Here is a 21,536-nt window from a genome sequence, read left to right as displayed (position 1 = left end):
TCAGTCCCCTACAACACCCAGCAATATGTCTTACACAGAGAAGGTGTTCAATAGACACGAGCTGTTTCAATAAAGGGTAGGGAGCTAAGGAAGAATCTTCAGTAGGGAACTCATTAGAAAGCAAGAAAAATCAGCAACAAGAAAATAAAATTATGGGCCAATATCCCTGATGAACATAGATGAAAAATCCTCAACAAAATAGTAGCAAACCAAATGTAACAATACACTGAAAGGATCATGTACCCTAATCAGAACATTCAATCTAAAACAACAGAATAGAGGAAAAAGAACCCATGGACATGGACAACAGCGTGGTGATTGCTGGGGGAAGGGGGTATAAGGGGACTAAATGGTAATGGAAAAAATACAATAAAAATAAATACATAAAAAAATGAAAGCAACGGAATATACATTCTTCTCAAGAACATAAGACATTTGGCAGTACAGAGTATATATTAGGCCACATAACAAGTCTTAATAAATTTAAGAAGATCGAAGTCATATCAAGCATCTTTTCCAACCATAATGGTATGAACCTAGAAATTAATTACATAAAAACTGGAAAATTAACAAATATGGGGATATTAAACAACATACTACTGAACAGCCAATGGGTCAAAGGAAAAATTTTTTTAAAATACCTTGAGACAAATAAAAATAGAAATATAACATACCACACTTTGTGTGATGCAGCAAAAGCAGCTCTAAGAAGGCAGGTCATAGCCTACCTCAGGAAACAAAGAAGTCTCAAATAAATAATCTAACTTCATACCCCCCAAAACACTAGAAAAAGAAGAACAAAGAAAGTCCAAAGTTAGTAGATGGAAGGAAACAGCAAAGATTAGAGCAGAAATAGAAACTAAAAGGCAATGGGGAATATCAAGGAAACCGAGAGCTAGTTCTCTGAAAAGATAAACAGAATTGACAAGTAGTTAGCTAGACTCATCAAGAAAAAGAGAGAGGACTCAAATAAAATCAGAAATGAAAGAGATGTTACAACTGATACTACAGAAATATAAAGGATTGTAAGAGATTACTATGAAGAATTATACAAATTGGACAATCTAGAAGAAATGGATAAATTCCTAGAAATATACAACCTACCAGTACTGAATCATGATAAAACAGAAAATCTGAACAGACTGATTGCTAGCAAAGGTGATTAAATCAGTAGTTAAAAATTTCCCAACATATGAAAGCATAGGACCAGATGGCTTCACTGGTGAATTCTACCTGACATTCAAAGTAGAATTAATACCAATCCTTCTCAAACTCTTCCAGAAACAGAAAGGGAAGAAAATCTTCCAAATTTATTTTATGAGGCCAACTCTACACTGATACCAAAACCAGACAAGAAGACCACAAGAAAAGTAAATTACAGACCAATATTGATGAACACAGATGCAAAAATCCTCAATAAAATATTGGCAAACCAAATTCAACAATACTTTAGAAGGATCACGGATTATGATCGAGTAGGATTTCTTTCAGGGATTCGAGGATGGTTCAACATCCACATATCACCCCATGTGATATTTCACATTAACAAAGTGAAGCATAAAACCACCTGATCATCTCAATAGATTCCAGAAAAGCATTTGACAAAATTCAACATACATTTATGATAAAAACGCAACAAAGTCGGTATAGACAGAACATAGCTCAACATAATAAAAGCCACATATGACAAGCCCACAACTAACATCAAACTTGAGAGTAAAAAGCTGAAAGGCTTTCTTACAAGATCAGGAATCAGACAAAAATGTTCACTCTCACCATTTTCAACATACTATTGAAAGTCCTAGCAAGAGCAATTAGGCAAGAAAAAGAAATAAAAGGTATCCAAATAGGAAAGGAAGAAGTAAAATTGTTACTATTTGCAGACAGCAGAATATTGTATATAGAAAACCCTAAAGACTCCATCAAAAACTTTTAAAACTAATAAACCAATTCAATAAAGTGGCAGGATACAAAACCAATACACAAAATCTGTTGTTTTTCTACACACTAAAAATAAACTACCAGAATGAGAAATAAAGAAAATAACCCCATTTATAATTGCACAAAAAGAATAAAACACCTAGGAATAAGTTTAACCAAGGAAGTGAAAGACCTATATATTGAAAACTGTAAGGCATTAGTGAAAGAAATTGAAGAGACAAATAAATGGAAAGATAATCAATGCTCATGGATTGAAAGAATCAATATTGTTCAAATGTCCATGCTAATCAAAGTAATCTACAGATTCAATACAATCCCTATCAAAATCCTAATGCATTATTAAACTATATTAAACTGAAAAGCTTCTGTAGAGCAATGGAAACCAGCAACAAAATGATTGTAATATCATTACAATCACAATGATATATGCCTCACACCTGTTAGAATGGCTGTTATGAAAGAGACAGGCAGTAGCAAGTGTTGGCGAGGATGTGGAGAAAAGGAAACCCTTGTGCTGTCGGTGGGAATGTAATTTGGTGCAGCCACTATGAAAACAGTATGGAAGTTCCTTATAAAATTAAAAATAGAACTATTTATGAGCCAACAGTATCACTTCTGGGTATTTATCCAAAGAAAATAAAAACACTACCTCAAAAAGATATGTGCATCCTCATGTTCATTGCTGCATTTTTTAAACCAGCAAAGATGGAAAAACAACCCAAGTGTCCATTCACAGATGAATGGATAAAGAAACCGTGTATGTGTATGAAATGATTACACAAAAAGACAAATATGTATGATACTATATGATCTCCCTTACATGTGAAATTTAAAGAAAAAGAGCTATAAATATAGAGAACAGATTGGTAGTTACTAGGGGTTGGAAGAGGTGAGAAAAATAGGCGAAGGCAGTATAAATTTATTAAGTTAAGAAGGACTCTTCAGTAGGGACCCATCAGCAGACAAGAGAAGCAAGAATTCACGTATTTCAAAAAAAGAACTAAACTTTCTTGCTTCACAACTTTGCTTACTGTTGACAGGTATGAAGATTTGGGTTTCCAGTTTTTAAAATCTTAGTCCAGCTTTCTAATAGTAACTCAAAAGCGTCCTTGAATGAACGCTGGTGTAGTCTTCCTGGTATTAGCGGTCAACATTTAAATACAGCCCTTGATTGCCTTTAACAGAAATATGCATTTTTATGGGACATAGAAAAATGAGATGGACACATTTTTAAGCCATTTTTTAACAAATCCACTTTCATCCCAACAGTGTTAGGTGGTATCTTACCGGTTCTCCTTTATCCCCTTTCTGACCAGGTGAGCCTGGCGCTCCGGGTAATCCTGCTTCTCCCTGAGCAAAAATGAATTCCTGTGTTATCAAACATTCTGTCATATGGAGCTAAAGACAAGTAGTTTATAAATATTATGCTGACAGTAGTAAGATAAAGCTTTGCTCCCCTCTGAGCTGAGGCTGGCCCCTCCACTGGCATGTCCTTCTTCCCTTGTTCATGAGGCTTACTACTCTCCCCCATCGTCTGCCCCATGAGACCTTTCATGAACTGGGACACGTGCTGCTCCTCTAGGCACCTCTGCACATTGCACTTGCCTTTCAGTGGAGCTTAGTATACAGCATTAGTCACTGGAGAAAATGTATATAAGATTCCTCTAAACTTTACCCACCCCCTTCCCCCACTCCTCTAGCCAGGAGTGGAGCAGTAACCAGATGTGGTAAGCCTAAAGGCCTGCATTAAGTCACAGCACTAGGGGACTTCCTGTTCTAGGTGCTGGGACAAGTTTTCCTTTCCTCTTTCTTTTCCTCAGCTATGGGCATAGAGGAAAGCCATCCAGAGATCACTCAGCCTACTTTTAGCTCAGGCCTCATGACTGCCACTCACATCCACAAAAGCAGTTAGTGTATAGGTCCATGAACCCAGCCTTCCTGACCCAGGGGCCACACTGGTGCAAGTGAAACAAATTCTTTTGGGTATTACCCATATAACGTATGGCACAGGGGATAGCCATAAGTGGGGATACTGGATAAATACAGTCTCCACATAACAAAGAAATACTATGCAGTGGCTTTGTATAAGTGTTGAAGAGCAGGCACTGGTTTCCTTCAACTGTGAATGCCCGCAATTGAGCATATTCTCGTTACATGGTAAGTGCTCAATGCCTGTCTGTTGTAGAGGTTGTTCCTCCCTTCACCTTCCTATTCATTCCAATTCACACACTGAAAAGAAGGTCAGATGGGCTCAGAACTATCCAGATAAAAAACTAGGAAATCCTATTCCCAACCCCCTTCCTTTAATCCACCCCCATGACTGAGTGGCTTAGGCATTTGATTCAACCAGCACTAAAGGACAAGACACCTTCTGTGCACCAGGGCCGCATTCAAGGAGCCTGGCTCACTGCGTGGAGTGGCTTTTCAATGGGTGCAGATTAATACTAGCATACCTTGTTTGGAATGCACTGGCACTGGTCTTTAAGTTCCTGCTTTGCTGGCAGATACGCAGACACTTTACTGGCATGAGCGGGTATTGACAGTGATGCAGTACTTCCAATGCCATCATGCTCTGGGCACTAAAATCCAAAAACAGGCCTTAGGAAATGGGCCGGATTCCAAACACTCTGACATTGCAGACACTGGCTCCCACCAAGGCAGGAATGACTGGGGTTACTTGTTAGAACTACCTTCCAATTAACCAAAAGTTGACACGTATGTTAAAGTTTATAATGCCTTTGCTTTTTCACTAGCACTAGCCTCCCATGTGTTTTATTACACTGACAACACACTAGAAATGCATTAAAATGTTGGTTTGGGTGAGGCATTTTAAAGCTATTATTGGTGACTTTATCACAAGTACAGTAAAAACGAACGTTTACAATAATTGCATTGTCACAATAAAATAATTTATACAAATAACATCTGTATATGTGTTTTGGGAACAGAATTTAAAATAAAATATATAATTTGAACTTTTAAAACACAGTTGTACTCAACCAGATGATTGTAAAGGCATGTAAAAGTGGGAAATAAATTCCTTTTACACTGTAAGCTGCTATATATTTAATTAAAGTATACCTTAATCCAGTCCACTTTCCTTTAAAGTTATAAAAATTATCTCCACAGTAACAAGTGGTGAATTTTATACTTATCCAGTGGGTTCAGTACATATGAGACAACATAAAGACAAATTTGGTTACAAAGCAATGAACTTTTTTGTCCCAAAAAATCAATCCAGATGGAGAGTCTAAAGAGGATGAACACATCCTTTCCTCTCAACATCATTTACCAGACTCCTTCCTCCCACAGTCTGTAACTCTGGATTTGCAATTTAGGGAAAGGAGTTCACACATGGTTTTGTATACTACAAACTAGATATGTATGGAAAAAGATTGTCAGGATACAAAATTAAAAGACTGTCAATGTTTTTTTATTCTGATAAGATCATGGTTGATATTAGTTTCTTTTTTGAATTTGGCTATATTAACCAAGTTTTCTATAATAAACATGTATAACTTTTAAAACAAAACCAAATTATTTTGAAAACTGGACAGTACTTTATTGCTTGTAAGAATAAAAACTAAGAAAAGCAGCACCCAGAAATACTGTGACTAGTTTTCTGTCTCCCCACTTGTACTATCACACTGACTCTTTCCAGATTTAATGATTAGCTGTTTAATTATCTTAATAAGTTTCCAAGTTCTCAAGTCTAAAAATCACATTAGAACAAAACACAATTATCACCCAAAGAGGCCATTTATCACATATGATCTGATACAATTTTCCAGCCAGTTCCTGCCTCATAGGTTCCCAGTCAGGTAACCAAGATCCAGTTAGAGCTCACAACGTTGCTCTGGGTAACTGTATTGAATTGGGAACTTAAACGACTATAAGTTATTATAAAACTGTCTACACTCTCCAAAAAGTGCCTAAAAGAAATATAAAATGTACAAGTAAGGACTCCTTCCCTTGTAAAACTTCTGGTTTTGATTTGACACATATTCATTAATTGGCCCTCAAATTTTTAATAACATTTCTCACTTATTTTCAGCAAATGTTCCTGATTTCCTCCTTCTGTTCATATTTGTTCTTCATTCTATGTCTATAGTTTATGAAACTTGACTGCTTCAGAAGCAGAAAATCAAATCAATAGAACCAAAGAAGTATGTTTATAGATTATCTTGAATCAATTTCACCTTTGAAATATGCTATAAAATATTAAAAATAAAAAAGTCTGATTTGAAATTCCAGGACAAAATTAGATTTTTAAGCAAGCACATTAAAATTTCCTGAATTTAGCACATCAAAAAAAAAAAAGACCCAGATCAGCAGTTAATGTCAGAATTATAGCAGATGCACTTAACTGACTTCTTATAATTATTAATCTTCCAAACTATACATTCACATTTGTAAAATGCAACCTGTTCTATTTTCTGTTAATCATTAACAGAATGGTGATGTCCCTCCAAATAATTACTAGCAGAAAAATAAGTCTTTTGTTATTGTTTCCATAGTTAGAGATGAATTCCTGCCTTCTTTTCTACTCTTTAAAACTAACTCTTAAATAGTCTTTAAAACGTGATTAATTTTTTTCATTATTTGTTAGGTCAAGCCACTGCTTTTAATAATCAAACCACTCTATCAAATCCATCACCTATATTTCCCTAAACAGTTGTCTCATAATTTGAGTTGAAAATGTCCACTATGTGATCACAAAGAGTGATATCTATTAGACAAGAATATATTAGTCAGATATATCATAACATCATTATGTTAATTTTCAATCACAGAAAATTACTATTTTAAGAGCTCCTACATCACAAAAGCATGATTATTGAAAAAAATAACTTTTGGAGAATAATCATTTTCAAGATTTAAATGTGTGACTCCAGGAAGGCTAGGTATTTCAAGTCTGTAGATTGGCATTCTAAATTATCTTTTTAGATATTTATAGAAAGACAGTTGGCTGGCTTTCATTTTACTTGGAATAAGAGCCATAAACTGGCTTGGAGATCGGCTTCATAAAACCAGGCTACACAAGCAAAACAAAGAAGTTTGAAGGACTTAGCTATGCTTTGAGTCAGCTGGTCCCACTATTATTTTACTACCTATAGTGAGCAATGGAGGTTAAAGCACTTTAACCTCTAGCATTACTAAGCTATTGATAAAAATTTTCACATAATTTTTATAATAAGTTTAGAACTTCTGAAGGTTTTGAGATACAAAGAAAAACATTTTCACCATTTACTTTTCACACCTTCTTTCTGTAACACTTCTTAGAATTTGACCCTCTCACTTCTTTGTCCCATCCCTCTCCTTCAGTAGTTATAAGTCAACAAGGCATGAAACAATGTTTTGAATATCTCCTAAAAACAAAGCACTAGTAATTTTTTAAAAAACAGTATAAAAGTATAACTCCCTTCAATGAGTTTAAAATGCAGTAAAATAAATTACAATTATATTAATAATGCAAGATGGCACATTGAGAGATATAGAAATTATTGAATTCAGAATTTCTTTGGAATGGAAGATTGGTACAAGAAAGTAATAGTTGTACAATTAGGTTGGGAATGTTAAAAATGAGAGGCTAAAAAACTGAATTTATATTTTGTTGCTAACAGTGAATGACCAGAGGCTTTGAGAATAGAGGGCAAGGAACGTGCCTCATTCATGTCTGTTAGCCTTGTTCCTTAACTCAATGTCTAGAAGATCAATTTTTTCAATAATAAATGTTTAGTTGGAAAAAAGTAAATGAATATACAGAGCAGTGATTCAGAGTCTTATCGTGGTTATGCTGGAAAGCAAAAAGGCTAGAGACAGAGAAGGCACTTGAGACACTGATGCAGCAGTCTAGGAGTGAGGCAGAGGTGGACCATGGCAGTAAGGAAGATGCAGGTGAAAAATCTATCACAAAGGTAAACTACCCAGGATGGGAGATTTGCTAGCAGAGGGAGATGAATGAGAACAAGGTATGATCACAAACTTAAAACCCCTGTAACTGGGGAATGATGATGCTACTACTACAGCATAGTTTAGAGAGAAAGGCATAAATTCTCTTACTTACGGTGAATCCAAAGTAAGGATATATCATTTCCAAAATTCAGGATGAAACACTGGGATTAAAATTGTTAACAGGAACTATGGAATGCTCTCAGACAGGTCTCTTACTTGGAAAAAAATATTCACCTGTCTTCACCAGAAGATATTCAGCGCTGCGCTACACTGGGAATCTACAGACTAGACAACTGGCATTCTACATTCTTCACATACCATGAAAATGAACTTACCTTAGTATCTGATATTTCGCAACAAGATTCTTTAGCTATGAAGTTTGAGTTACAGTAGATTTTAAGTTGGTGAAGTTCAATCTATTAAAAAATTAGTAATAAGATATATCATTAGTTTTTTTAGAAAATCACATTTAGGCACTTAAGAACTATAGTGATTCACCTGGTAAGAAAAAAAGAAGCTAAAATAAATAAATTACTGGTAGGTATTTTTAATATTTTTATTAATTTAGTATCATGATTTTAGGTACCATTTGAAAAATAGATTCAGGTTATCGAGATGAATCTATATAAAATGGAAATCAAAGAATGAAAGCAATTCCACATCTTGGCTAATTGTTTTAAACAATAAAAGAAGTATTTAATTAAATAGAGGTATTGCTATTCACCACAATAAAGTATATACCCACAAAATGAGAACTATATCAAAGTAAAAAATCCTGGGGAAAAAAGTAAGGGCAAAGGTCCGAGCACACAATGGAAAAGGCTTTATTTATAGTTCCAGACTTACTTGAGAAATGGAAAAGATGGTAACTTCCCAATAAGAAAAAAAAAAGGTATTTAGTTTTTATCTTTTTTTCATGGATTCTGTCTAAAACCTATGGATTTTATATTATATTGGCATAGTCTTGAGCAGGACTAGCAATCTTTACAAAAATAATTGATTTCTTCTATTTGCTCAGCAGATTCATGGTTTTTTTGGCATTTGGACATGAAATTAAAGTAGTTTGAGGAAAATACAATCATGCTTTTAAATATAAGATCAAATAATTACATAAGAGCAAGTAAATAGTATAGACTATTAATAAAATTTCAATATGCTAGATGCTTAAATAAGCTATTTTAAATTACTTTGTGATTGAAAATTTAAAAATTTAATTAATAATTAATCATATGATGATTAGACACACAAAATAGGTCAGGAACAACCTCATCCCTCCACTCTTCCTCCTCCCTGCCTTACTCTTCTCTCTCTTTCTCTCTCCACCCCTTTCTCTGTCTCCCAAAATAACAGAGCTAGATTCTGCGTTATTTTCAGGTCCATAAGTACTTTCTACAGAATGTCTCAATATAATATCATAACAATTAATCCTGTGATAATAGGACGTTGATATCTGCAGTTAGTTTTAAATTCCTACTCCAACAGCAAAAAAAAAAAAAAAGAGGAAAAAAAGGCCTAATTATCCTACATTGAGATGAATAATATCAATTCGGCTCATAGAAAGCATTAAGAACTTCGGACATCTTGTGAATTCATGAACTGCCTAAGATTTGCTGCCAATTCAGAATTCTGAGATGAAATAAACTTAATTTCTTTTCTATAACTTTTTGCAAGGTTATTGAAATTAATTTTTATTTATAAACTTTAAACACACTGTCTTACACAGTCTATAAAATACCAGGCAGTATCATACCCATTATGTCCAATGAAGGAGGAAGATAACAATTAATTTTCTTCTTACCTAAAACTTATTTATCATCATCATTAACAAAATAGTCAATAAATATTGAAATTCTATTATGTACCATCCACTGTGCTAAGCCCTTCAAATGAATTATTTTACTTAACTGATGATGGATGATCGATTTTTGACAGATTAGAACCTAATCAAGTACCCATGACACTGAAACTACAATCAGTCTAGTTTGATTATGCTGTTGTGGTTCATTAATTACTTTAGTCCTTCATTGACACAGTGTTTAAGAATGAGAATGTTTAGGGCTAAGTCTTTCACTGACCCCCGCCACACAGATTTTGTTTGTTAAAAAAAAAACTTTCTATCAGTTTTGTCACCTATTTCTTTCTCATAGAAGCATGCAGGGAGTATATCTAAAATAAAAGCCAATCATTAGAATTTTTTAAATAACGTTCTGAATAAATAAAACATTTTCATATTACAAAAGATCTTATGAATCACAGAACTTGTGAGGAGATGATAAAAAATTAGTCCACTTAAAGTTTTTGTAGGACCAAGAATCTTTAAAAACTAAAAATACAATGATGTATTTTATTTGTTTATTTAAACAGTGCTTATTTGCTTAAAAAATCTGCATCACTGATATGCTTTTAATTTTATTTAATTTTATTTAAACAGTGCCTATTTGCTAAAAAAGCTGCATCGCTGCTACACCTTTAATTTTATTCTCAAATGAACTAATTCCATATTAAACTATGAAACTACTATAACACTATAATGTTTACATTGTGTTTTTATAAGGATACACCTGATATTCTTCAGCCTCAGGTTCTAGTTTAATTCTTTCCTTGGGTGAGAATTTAAAACAGAGGACAGACATTCAACCTTAAGAGGGTGAGCTCTGAGCCTGGACTCCACTCTTGCAATAACTTGTTCCTCTCTCATTGCTGTTTCTCCCCAAAGATTATTAACTTATTTCAGTGTACACTTAGATTCTTCTTGTTTCTCTGGAACCAGAGCCCACGTTGCTCTTACTAGTCCCATAAGGACGGATTCCAGCCCCAAATTCTACTACATGCCGGCACTACTAGTACTACTGCCATTTCCTAATGCTATTGGTAGAATTCCCTGAAGCTGACTTTCAACCTACCTATACTTCACCTATGGCTGAGAGTCAAATCTCTGTTGCTCTAGCTGCTGGTCTCTACTTCCTCCCTTGCCTTTGGAGAGACCTTTCTGAAAGCTGCGTCTAGAACCGTTAGTACAACTGATACTGTTTTTATCGGCAGCCACCATTTATTGACATGGACTTTAATCCTTCATTCGTCTTCAACAACAGCAGGAATAAAAGGTATGTTTTCCTTTCCCACCATCTTGTGCTAGGGTTGAATGACATGTCTGGCCCTGAATAAAGAAATGAATTTATGGAGCACTGACTACATACCAGGCACTACAACACATACTCATTATGATAACAAGTAATTCATCAACACTTTTATAGTGGAGGATACTGAGACTCAGATATGTTACAAGCTAACAAGTAAATTAGCAGATCATAGTAGATGAGGTAGGATTTACAACCACATCTGTCTGATCCCCAAGGTAGCTCACGCTCCATGATGCCATGATGTCCTGTCTCCAGGACTGGCTTCTGCTCTGGCCTATTTTTCTGATCATCACCGAGCCTGAGTTATGGCATTCTCACTGATTTGCTCACTGTGTCTAGGAGAAGACAGTTTAAAAACAATATTTTATTGAAAAATGTGTGTGTGTGTAAATTAGCTGGCCAAATATATATCTGCATAGAATTATACTTCTGAAGTAAAAAGTAAACTGTTAAGTGCTTGGCTTAAGGGCAATACCAGTTCCTACTGGTGACCTGCATTCAGATTATTTGTATATGATTCTATGATTTCCTATGACTCTGTCCTCAAGAAAATGTGCAATGATCAATGTTAGATATATTTCAATTTTTAAGATTATGGACCTTCTTCTCTAAGGAAATCAATTATAAATCTTTGTCATCTGAATGTCAAATTAATTTTTAAAGGACCTTATTATCTGAAAAGGTTTTATTAACCAATTGTTCTCATGCAAATGACCTACTGATACAATTAGTGGATGTTTTAGTCCATTAGGACCCTGAAAAAGCATTATAAGCACATGAAAAAGGGTCTGCAGTACAAAGCAGTTGCTATTCTGAGGCTGAATAAATAGCCTATTGTTCTTGAATAAAAACATCTGGAACCATTCAGTTTCATCTTTTTCCAGTGCCTTGATATCAAGCTTATTTTTTGTACTTTATTTTCTCTTTTACTATAGTTTAATTTTAATAACTTTATTTTTAAAGGTATGGCCTAATTCTTTTAAATTCACAGACTGGAAAAAAGGGGTAAAAATACATAGATGATAAAATATGTGAAAATACAAGTGGAAATACATAGCTAACCTTTGCATGCCTGATGGAAAATGTGTTGAGAAGGCTATATACTACATAGTCATTAAAGGTAGAAGTTCCAAATAAGACATTTTGTTTTAACTTAGAAATTTGACTAGTTCTTTTTCCCAACCAACATCGCAACTCACGTCCACAGGCTTGCCGTCTGAAGCTCGGGCAGTGATGACAGTCCTTCCTTGCCAGTCCACAGCATCCTTTTCATCAGTGTGCCGGCTTGCAATTAAGTGGCAATCCATATATAGGGAAATGCCCCGAGGTTGTATAACAATGCCAAGTTTATGCCACTGACGATCAAACAAAGAACGAAGTTCTCGGTTTTTAAAAATGTAGTTCATCACTTCTCCCTGAGCAGCGCGGAACATAAATTCCACCACCTTCTTTCCACCATCAACTACTATAGAAACCTGAAAAATGCAAATTAGCTTTAAGTATTCTAAAATCAGTGTTTGAAATTACTAAAGCACACAAATCAAAACTCAGCATGCATGTTAGTACAACTGAAGTACTTAGTAAAATGTTTTAGATGGCCCCTGTGTCCTCCAGATTGGTTAACAAAGAACAGCAAATATCCAGCTACAAAATGATTTAAGTATGTGGTATTCTGGTTAATGGAAGATACTCCTCTCTAGACAGAACATCTAAGAATATATGTGTGCATGCATGTGTCTGTGTGTATATTTCTGTATGAGTAATTAAAGAATTAAATGCTATTAATTTTGTAAGAAGAAGTATATGATCACTTCTCTTAGCTTGGAAATTAAGATCAACTTCTTTAACTTTAGGTGATTTGCAAGCTGCAGAGAAAATGCATTTTCATAGAGGACTCACTCTTTCAGTTTGATTTATCTTTCCACCCTAAAATTGTGATTGTATTAACATATTGAAAGATCAGTGAAATGAAAAACATTCCAATGAATGTATACAGAAGTACTCACAAATGGTTGGTGCCAATAAGTAAGGCTCATCTCCCCTCAGCGGAGTACCCTCCCTCCCTCCTTTCTGCCCAAATGCCATCTCTTTGACAAATATTCCTAGATCTTTGCTCTCCCCATCCTCCCACTCCCCGCCCAGCTCCGAGCTTACCACTGCACTTGTCACACATTGTGACTGTGCTCTAGTATGTTATCTCCCTAGATGACATCCCCTCAGACCCTGTGCTCCTGAGAATAGGAATTATGCTTTTTAAATCTCTTTGTCACTAACTAGAGTATAGTATGTGTTCAATAAATCTTTATTTAGGGGATCAAAATCAATATCTCATCTGTTAGCTCACTAAGGAATTTCAGGTGACAACAATGAACAGCTTTTAAAAAATACATAATATCAGAAATAATTGCAGATAAAAAATGTATCAGTGAAGTGGACTTAGTGAAGCAGTTGTGAAGGAAGAGCAGTTTGAGTGACTTTACACAAAACAGGAATGAAGAAGTAAAAAAAGAAAACTAATATTATCTCACCTATCAGACTTCCCTATTACAGATTTCAGCAAGATTATCCTAACTATAAGAATACTTGAATTTCCCTGTTGACGATTCCTCTAAAAGACAGACTGTTTGAGTGCTCCCAAATGTGTACACACAGTTCCGAGATTCACCTGGTCTAAACACAATGCTATGGTTCCTCACCTGCGGCATATTCTGCTGGTTTAAAACCTGCCAGAGAAACCAGCGCTCCTTTTTGGTGTTTCTTCGTACCCGAAACATGGCTGCTATGGCGTACTCCTCAGGAAGGCCTTTGGGAAATATCTTACTGTGGGAGAAAAACACAGGTGTTGTGGGAAAACTGAAGAAGGCAAGGAAAGAAAATCTAGTCATAAAGTTTTATGTAACACAGTATCTCAGTCTTTTTTGCCATAAATGTATGATTCATTATGCATTTTTATAGTAATCTCCTAGCAGATGTATGGAAGCATCATGCCTACATTGCCTATGTAATTTTAATTTTTGTGCTTTCCTCTTTTTTACATCTTCTGGTATAATGTGGTTAAAGCCTGGGGTATAGAAAAGCAAGCAAGTAGGCTATAGTACTGTGTTATGACATGGCCTTACTCAGCAAGGGTTCCAGCAGAGGAGACTAGCGTAACTCTCTGCAGTGTGGCAAGCAGTACAGGTTTATAAAGGTATTAATTCCTACGTGTGTATGTATGCTCTAGTTTTTATTCTTCTTCTGTGAGGGCACATTAAAAAGAGAGACAACCAACATTATTGCGTCTACATTATTACAGTGTACCCCCTATTAAGTGAGAAATTGATAGCAAACCATTTGTTTTCCATCGCATCAAAATAAAAGCAAGCTTCTAAAGTTTATTTTTTCTGAAAAGTCACCACACTAAATTTTATAATGACATTACTGTGCTTGTTTAAGTAATGTTGTTCATTAAAAAGCAAATAACACAACCAGGCTTTGGTGCCGGCCATTTGCCGTTGGGGCCACCTATGAATTTGAAAGGTGGAACGAAACATAGATGAGAGGTAACGTCAAGCATAAAATTCCAAGTGGAAACCTTTAATAAGTGAGTTTCATCAAAACTCCTTTTAAAAAGGAAACCTCAACCCATACAGCTGATCCGCCAACCACCACTACCTCCAGTAAGAACGAGTCTCCACCTTGCTTCCGATTTCCTGCCTCCTTTGAGCCTACCTTTATCCTTTGAGGTTAAAATCTTTATCTAAAGTGTTCTAAAATTTCCTGGGCTTTTTTTCCAGTCATTGTATTGAGTACATCTTTCAATATGGGCTGTGCATTACTAAAAAAAAATGTGTACGATTTTAAAATTATTTTCTCCATATCATTTTCTCTTATCCCCTCTTTCAGGAGCTCCTCTTTTAGACAATTATTTAACTTCTATATTTACGACCTAGTTTCCTTACTCTTTCTCTTGTATTTTTTCATCTTCTTATTCAGTCTACTTTCTTGGATATTTCTCAATTCATCATCAATTTTGTTATATTTTTATTTCCAAAATTCTCTTTTGTTCTTTTTTTGAACTATACTGAATAAATATATTTTAAATCTCTGACATTATCAATTTGGTGGGCTTTTCTTTCTCTCTTTCTTTATATCATCTATTGCTTATTTTATTTTATTTTTTCCATCACCATTTATTTCCCTTTATGCTCTTCCACCTCCACCCACCTTTCTTCCACTGCAACCACACACTGTTGTCCATGTCTATGAGATTTTTTTCTTTTGTTTTTCTTTTTTGCTCAATCCCTCCACTCCCTACCTCCAGAACTGTCATCCTGCCCTCTAGGAGTCTGTCTTTATTTTGCCTGTTAGTTCAGTTTGTTCATTAGATTCCACATATGAGTGAAATCATATGGTATTTGTCTTTCTGTGACTAGCTTATTTTATTTAGCATAATGCTCACCAGGTCCATCCATGCTATTGCAAAGGGTAAAATTTTCTTCTTTTGTTATGACCAAGTAGTATTCCATTGTATAAATGTCCCATAGTTGTTTTATCCACTCATCTACTAATGGGCACTTGGGCTGCTTCCAAATTCTGCCTATTGCAAATAACACTCCAATGAATGTAGGGGGCACATATTCCTTTGAATTAATGTTTAGAGCATCTTTGGATAAATTCCCAGAAGTGGAATCACTGGGTCACGGGCAGTTCCATTATTAATTTTTTGAGGTAACTCCATACTGTTTTCCACAGTGCCTGTACCAGTCTGCATTCCCACCATCAGTGCACAAGGGTTCTCCTTTCTCCTCATCCTCACCAGTACTTGTTTGTTGATTTATTGATGACAACTATTCTGGTAGGTGTAAGGTGGTATCTCATTCTGGTTTTAATTTGCATTTATCTGATGACTAGTGACATTGAGGATCTTTTTATATGTCTACTAGCCCTGTAAGCCCTCTTTGGAGAAGTGTCTATTCAGGTCCTTTACCTATATTTTAATTGGATTTTTTGTTTCTTTGGTGTTGAGTTTTATAAGTTCTTTATAAATTTTGGATATTAACCCCTTTTCACATGTATCAGCGAATACATTCTCCCATTCAGTGGGTTGTTTTTTCATTTTGTTTATGGTTTCCTTTGCTGTTCAAAAACTTTTTTGTTTTTCCTACAGAAGACTTAAGAGGAAGTGAACATTTCTTATATGCATATGCCTATCCAAGATAAAAAAAAAAGTAAAGCTAGACTGACAGGGCCATTTGTAGTCCCATTTGTTTTGCTTTTCCTCTGGAGACATCCTTGAATGTCTCCATTTCATGCAGGTTAGTTTTGCCTATTAGTTTTAATAGTTTGGCCTCTCTCTTCATGGTTCATTGTAGTTCACATATATTTAAGAATGAGAGTGAAGCTTTGCAAAGTTTATGCAAGCTGGCACAGAGTATCAATGAACCAGCTTCACTGGAAAGTATGATCAACTGGTGGATTTCATTGAAATCCCTCAAATGTTAATGTAGGAAGATTATTTCTCCATAGAGTCCTGGTATTTCCTGCTTTAGAATAGAATAGAATCCTTCTATTTACCTCTTCCCCACAGGTAAAGAGGATTCACCTGCTGAAGACATTTGGGAAGCAGGGTGTGTGGGGGGGGCAGGGGTATCTCACAGTTCAGTATAGAATTTTAATTCATCCCTCTGTTTCTGGCACCATGCCTCTTTTCTGCACTTGCTGTCCTTGTTAGTCCCAGCCTGGAATCTCACTGGCTCGATTTCTCTCAAGAATAATCCTTTCACCTTTTGTCTACTTGGATAAGGAAAGAGAAGAGAACAAACCTGGGGACCTCATTTTTACTACACCGCCACCCCCACCCCACACATCCTCACTCACGAGCTTCTGCAGAGCTAGAAGGCAATAGCAGGAGATACCTGACATACTCAAAATATCCAATCAATAAAGTTATTGGTGAAAATGAAAAGTGTGTCTTTTACAGAAAAAAATACAACAGACTAGGACTAGCCCTCTCAGGGGTACTGTAAAGATGATTCCACAAGTGGTACCTTTTTGTTCTGTTTTGTTTTGGTGCCTTTGGATAATTTGGAATGACCAGTTTGGTTCTCTATGTGTTTATTTAGTCCCGTTTAAAAACTGATTTTCAGATTAAACATTTTGTTACTTTGATATACATCTGCTCTCACATGTCCATTAATACTTAGGTGACTTTGTTCCCAGCGTATAGAACACTGGCTACCCGAGGTAGGTACTCAATAAATAGTAAAGGAATCAATTGATGAACTGAATTCAGGTATAAACAACATAACCCACTGAAACAACAAAAAACATGGTCCTCTCAGTCTAGCTTTAGTTTTCCATCTTGTGTAGAAATGTGCATACAAGAAATTCTCACTTTCCTCTTAAATCTTCTATAGGAAAAACAAATATGGCAACTGAGTTAATAACAGTAACTGACACTGGTCCTCATGCAGAGAACACACGTGCAGACTGAGACAAACTGAGAGCCCAGTCCATCTACAGGGACCAACTGCTATTTAGCTCCAGCCAGCTGTGACCATGTGGGATTTTGGTCACGTTTTGCCAGATCATGCCATTTTGCAAGACATGCCAAATACCCACAGTTTTGTCTAAAAGTTGAGTTTTAATTTTGGAAATTAATTCATATTTTTCACAAACACTGTCCAGACCAACATTGTGTAAACCAAACAAAAACAAATGACTGGTAGTTGGTAAGATGGGAGCTATAAAAATGTGTGCTCAATGCCCACCATGTGTAGAGCACTGTGAGGCTTACAAAGATGGAGAAAGGAAGGTTCTTACCCTGTTCCTTAAAACTGGTTGGGAGAGGGAAATCATCCACAGAAATTATAAGGAAGCGATATAAATTTGAAGAGAGTAGGGAAATATAGTTCAAGGCCAAAATTAGAATTCAAGGTGTGAATGGAAAACCTAGTGTTAAAACCCTATTAACAGCAATATTGTTGCGGTCCTCTTAAATTTATTGAGACTTGCTTTATGACTTCACACATGTCCCATCCTGGAGAATGTTTATGTACACTTAAGGACAATGTGTATTCTGATGTTGTTGAGTGAAATGTTCTATAGTCTCTTAGATATAATTGGTTTACATATGTTTACATATATGTTCAAGTCATCTATTTCCTCATTGAGTTTCTACCTAATGTTCTTTCAATTTTGAAAATGGAGTATTGACGTCTCCAACTATCATTGCTGAATTATCTATTTCTCCCTTAAATTCTGTCAGTTTTTGCTTCATAAATTTTGGAGCTTTGCTGTTGGGTGCATAAAAGTTTATGACTGTCATACTGTCTTTGTGGATTGACACTCTCATCATTATCAAAATGGCTTTCCTTGTCTCTTCTAAAAACCTTTTCTTGAAGTCTATTTTGTCTGATATTAGTTCTAGTAGACTGACCTGTGTCTCCCCCAAATTCTTATGTTGAAGCCCAACCTCCAATATATATTGGGGGTGAGGCCTGTGGGAAATAATTACGTTTGCATGAGGTCACAAGGGTGTGGTTCTCATGATGGGATTAGTTCCTTTATGAGAGGAGACCAAAAGGCACTCTTTACACACACACCCATGTATATAAGTGTATATTACACACACACCCATGTATATAAGTACATAAATATATATGTGGGTGTGTGTGTAAATATATGTATAAATATGTGTATGTGTGTAAATATATATACATGTGTATGTGTAAATATATATACATGTGTGTATGTGAATATATATACTTGTGTATGTGTGTGTGTAAAGGCACCTGTCACATCTCATCACGAGATTGAAAATTCTTGGAAGACAAGAACAGCCTTAAATCTGTCTTTGCATCAACCAGAAAACCTAAGTGCAGCACCAACAGGGCACTTTGTAACCATGTTAAATGAAACACTGATCCAGCAAATAAAACCCCTGACAACATAGTTAGTTTTGATGTGATTCTTCAGTATTATGTAAATAAAACTAAATAGTTATTTTTCAATAATTTAAAATCTCATTTAAACATTGAAAATATATCACCTGAAAGCTTTTTTCTGTGACAAAAAAATAAAGCAACACATGAATATTAATGATGTTAATATATAACATAGTATTAAAATATTACATTGAAATAAATTCAGTAATGTTTAAAGAAAAATTAATTTTCTTACCCTAAATGTATAATGGATGAAAATTTTATAGTTACTATATTTCCCTTTTAGAAATTCATAATCTGCTTTCAAGACCAAAAATGATTTTGCTTGCCAAGACTGTAATTTTTGAAGAAAAATTTCTGTATTTTAAAACTAATATGTTGCAAAATATATCTGCTCTTACAGACTGTGTTTCTTGTTTGTACCACACAAGCACAAACACTTAATGTGACACAGAAAGTTTCTCTGGGTCTTGCCAAAGTTTCTATTATAAAAGAGGCCATACTGGATTACTGGTCTGTTACCAGAGAGATATAATGACAGCTTGCTATGTCTAAGATATCCATGCTTGAATATTTTTGAATGGAGTGTAATTTCCTATAAGAAATTCTATCCATTGCTTATTCAGTGATACTCCCATTAACAAAAATATTGTTGATCTCTACTTGCCAAACTCATTCATATATATATATATATTTGGGTAGAAATTCTCAATGGAATATTTTCCCTGTATTTTATACACTGTAAATGGTAAATTCATACATGTAAATTAATGTTAATCTATGTTTGAGGAGCTCAAAGTTCATGTAGTTTTTTTTCCCTTTTGTCTATTTTTCTTAACATTAATCAAAGTCACCTAAGTATTAATGGACATGTGAGAGCAGATGTATATCAAATTAATAAAATCTTTAATCTAAAATCAATTTTTTAAATGGGACTAAATAAACTCATAGAGAGCCAAACTAAAGTCATTCCGAATTATCCAAAGGTGACAAAAACAAAACAAAAAAAACTTGCCACTTGTGGAATCTTCTTTATAGTACCCCTGAGAGGATTAGTCCCAGTCCATTACATTTTTTCCATAAAAGACATACTTTTCATTTTCACCAATAACTTGATTGATTTGGATATTTTGAATATGTTGGGTATCTCCTGCTATTGGCTTGTAGGAGGTGGAGGCCAGGGGTGCTGCTAAACATCTTCCAAAGCATTAAGACAGCCCCACAGGAAAGAATTATTTGGCCAAAATGTCAATGGTACCAAGAAACTTCACAAACCACTTTTGAGATGTTCAATCAGTCACAGCACCTTCTCCATACACCGCACAAATCTGTTCTTGCATTTCAACTGCATTTTTACCCTTCTTGAAATAACAAAGCATAATATGCTGAAAATGGTGTTTATCTTCTTTTCTTCAATATTAAAATAGCTGCACAAAAATTCACCAATTTTTATAAATTTTTAAAAATGTATGCTTATATGACAGCTGCCACAATACAGTCTAACAAAATTGTTTTGGATGAGATTAAAGACAAATAAGCACTACTAGAGCCATCATACGGAAAAAAACACAATGGACTTTTTGGCCAACCCAATACAAGAAAGATCTTGGCATGAGATGGAGGAAGCATACACTCTGTGTATCTATAATTGTTAATAAATAGGATTCAGCATCCACTATCTTTTGTATATGTGATTATGAACTTAGAGATACCAACATTTTCCCTAACTACAAAGTACTTTCACTGACAAGCCAAAACATCTAATTCTCTGCTATTAGAGCTTTCTCCCTCTCTGGAAAATCCTTGTGTTTATAAAATAAGAGCTGTGTTACCATTAAAATAGTCCCTAGAAACCAGTCGCATGTTACTAACAAATTGTCTAATTAATTCTCACCTTAGAAAGCATAGAACTGGGAGCTACATGGATTGTCACAAAGGAAGAAAGTTTAAGTGGGGAATGTACAGGGAGAAAGGAATAAATCCAGAACAGGAACTACCCTGAGTTAGCCAGACCAAGATGAGATGCCACTGTTGGGAGCTCTGGGTAGCAAAAGTGTCACCTTAAGCCACTGGAAACATGGGAGGACAGTTCCCACCAAAAGGAGGTGATGCCAATGGGGAGATGTAACCAAGATAAACCTCAGTGACCATCTTCCTCACCTGTGCTGTGGACCCACATATCTAAGTCCCTGCTTGGCATCTCTACTTGGATATTAAAGGTATCTCTAAGTAACTGAAATTGAACTTATTGTTTCCTACCAGACACGTCCCTTTACAAGGATTCCACATCTTAATAAAAGATATGGGCATTCACCTAAATGCTCCAACCAAATACCCAAATGTCATTCTTGATTTTTGCCTTTCTGTTATTATTCCCCATACCATACAATCCACTGGCAAGTCTTATTGTTTGCCCAGCAGCGTAGATCCTGATTCTGCCCACTTCTCTTCAGCTCTACTATCACTCCCTAATCCAAGGTGCCACCATTCCTGGTACTCCTGTTACAGTGTCTTGATTGTTTTCCCTCCCTTAAAGTCTAGCCTGCACACAGCAGCAAGAATGAGCTTTTAA

The 21,536-nt window shown here is 35.3% G+C and overlaps 1 protein-coding gene across 1 annotated transcript in view; it reads right to left on the bottom strand.

Moving 5' to 3' along the window:
• The window catches only part of COL19A1 (collagen type XIX alpha 1 chain), a 335,696-nt gene that overhangs the window by 266,675 nt on the left and 47,485 nt on the right, over nucleotides 1-21,536 (bottom strand). The window contains exons 5-9 of the mRNA XM_045184877.2: nucleotides 13,733-13,856; nucleotides 12,236-12,511; nucleotides 8,232-8,312; nucleotides 4,395-4,520; nucleotides 3,229-3,291 (exon numbers count right to left, since the gene is read on the bottom strand). Coding sequence (XP_045040812.2) covers nucleotides 3,229-3,291; nucleotides 4,395-4,520; nucleotides 8,232-8,312; nucleotides 12,236-12,511; nucleotides 13,733-13,856 — 670 coding nt within the window. The remainder of the gene's footprint in view (nucleotides 1-3,228; nucleotides 3,292-4,394; nucleotides 4,521-8,231; nucleotides 8,313-12,235; nucleotides 12,512-13,732; nucleotides 13,857-21,536) is intronic.

This window comes from Desmodus rotundus, chromosome 11 (genome assembly GCF_022682495.2).
Source record: "Desmodus rotundus isolate HL8 chromosome 11, HLdesRot8A.1, whole genome shotgun sequence".
Classification (NCBI taxonomy): Eukaryota; Metazoa; Chordata; class Mammalia; order Chiroptera; family Phyllostomidae; genus Desmodus; species Desmodus rotundus.
Note: the sequence above shows the minus strand (reverse complement) of the source record. Positions and strands in the feature narration are given on the sequence as shown.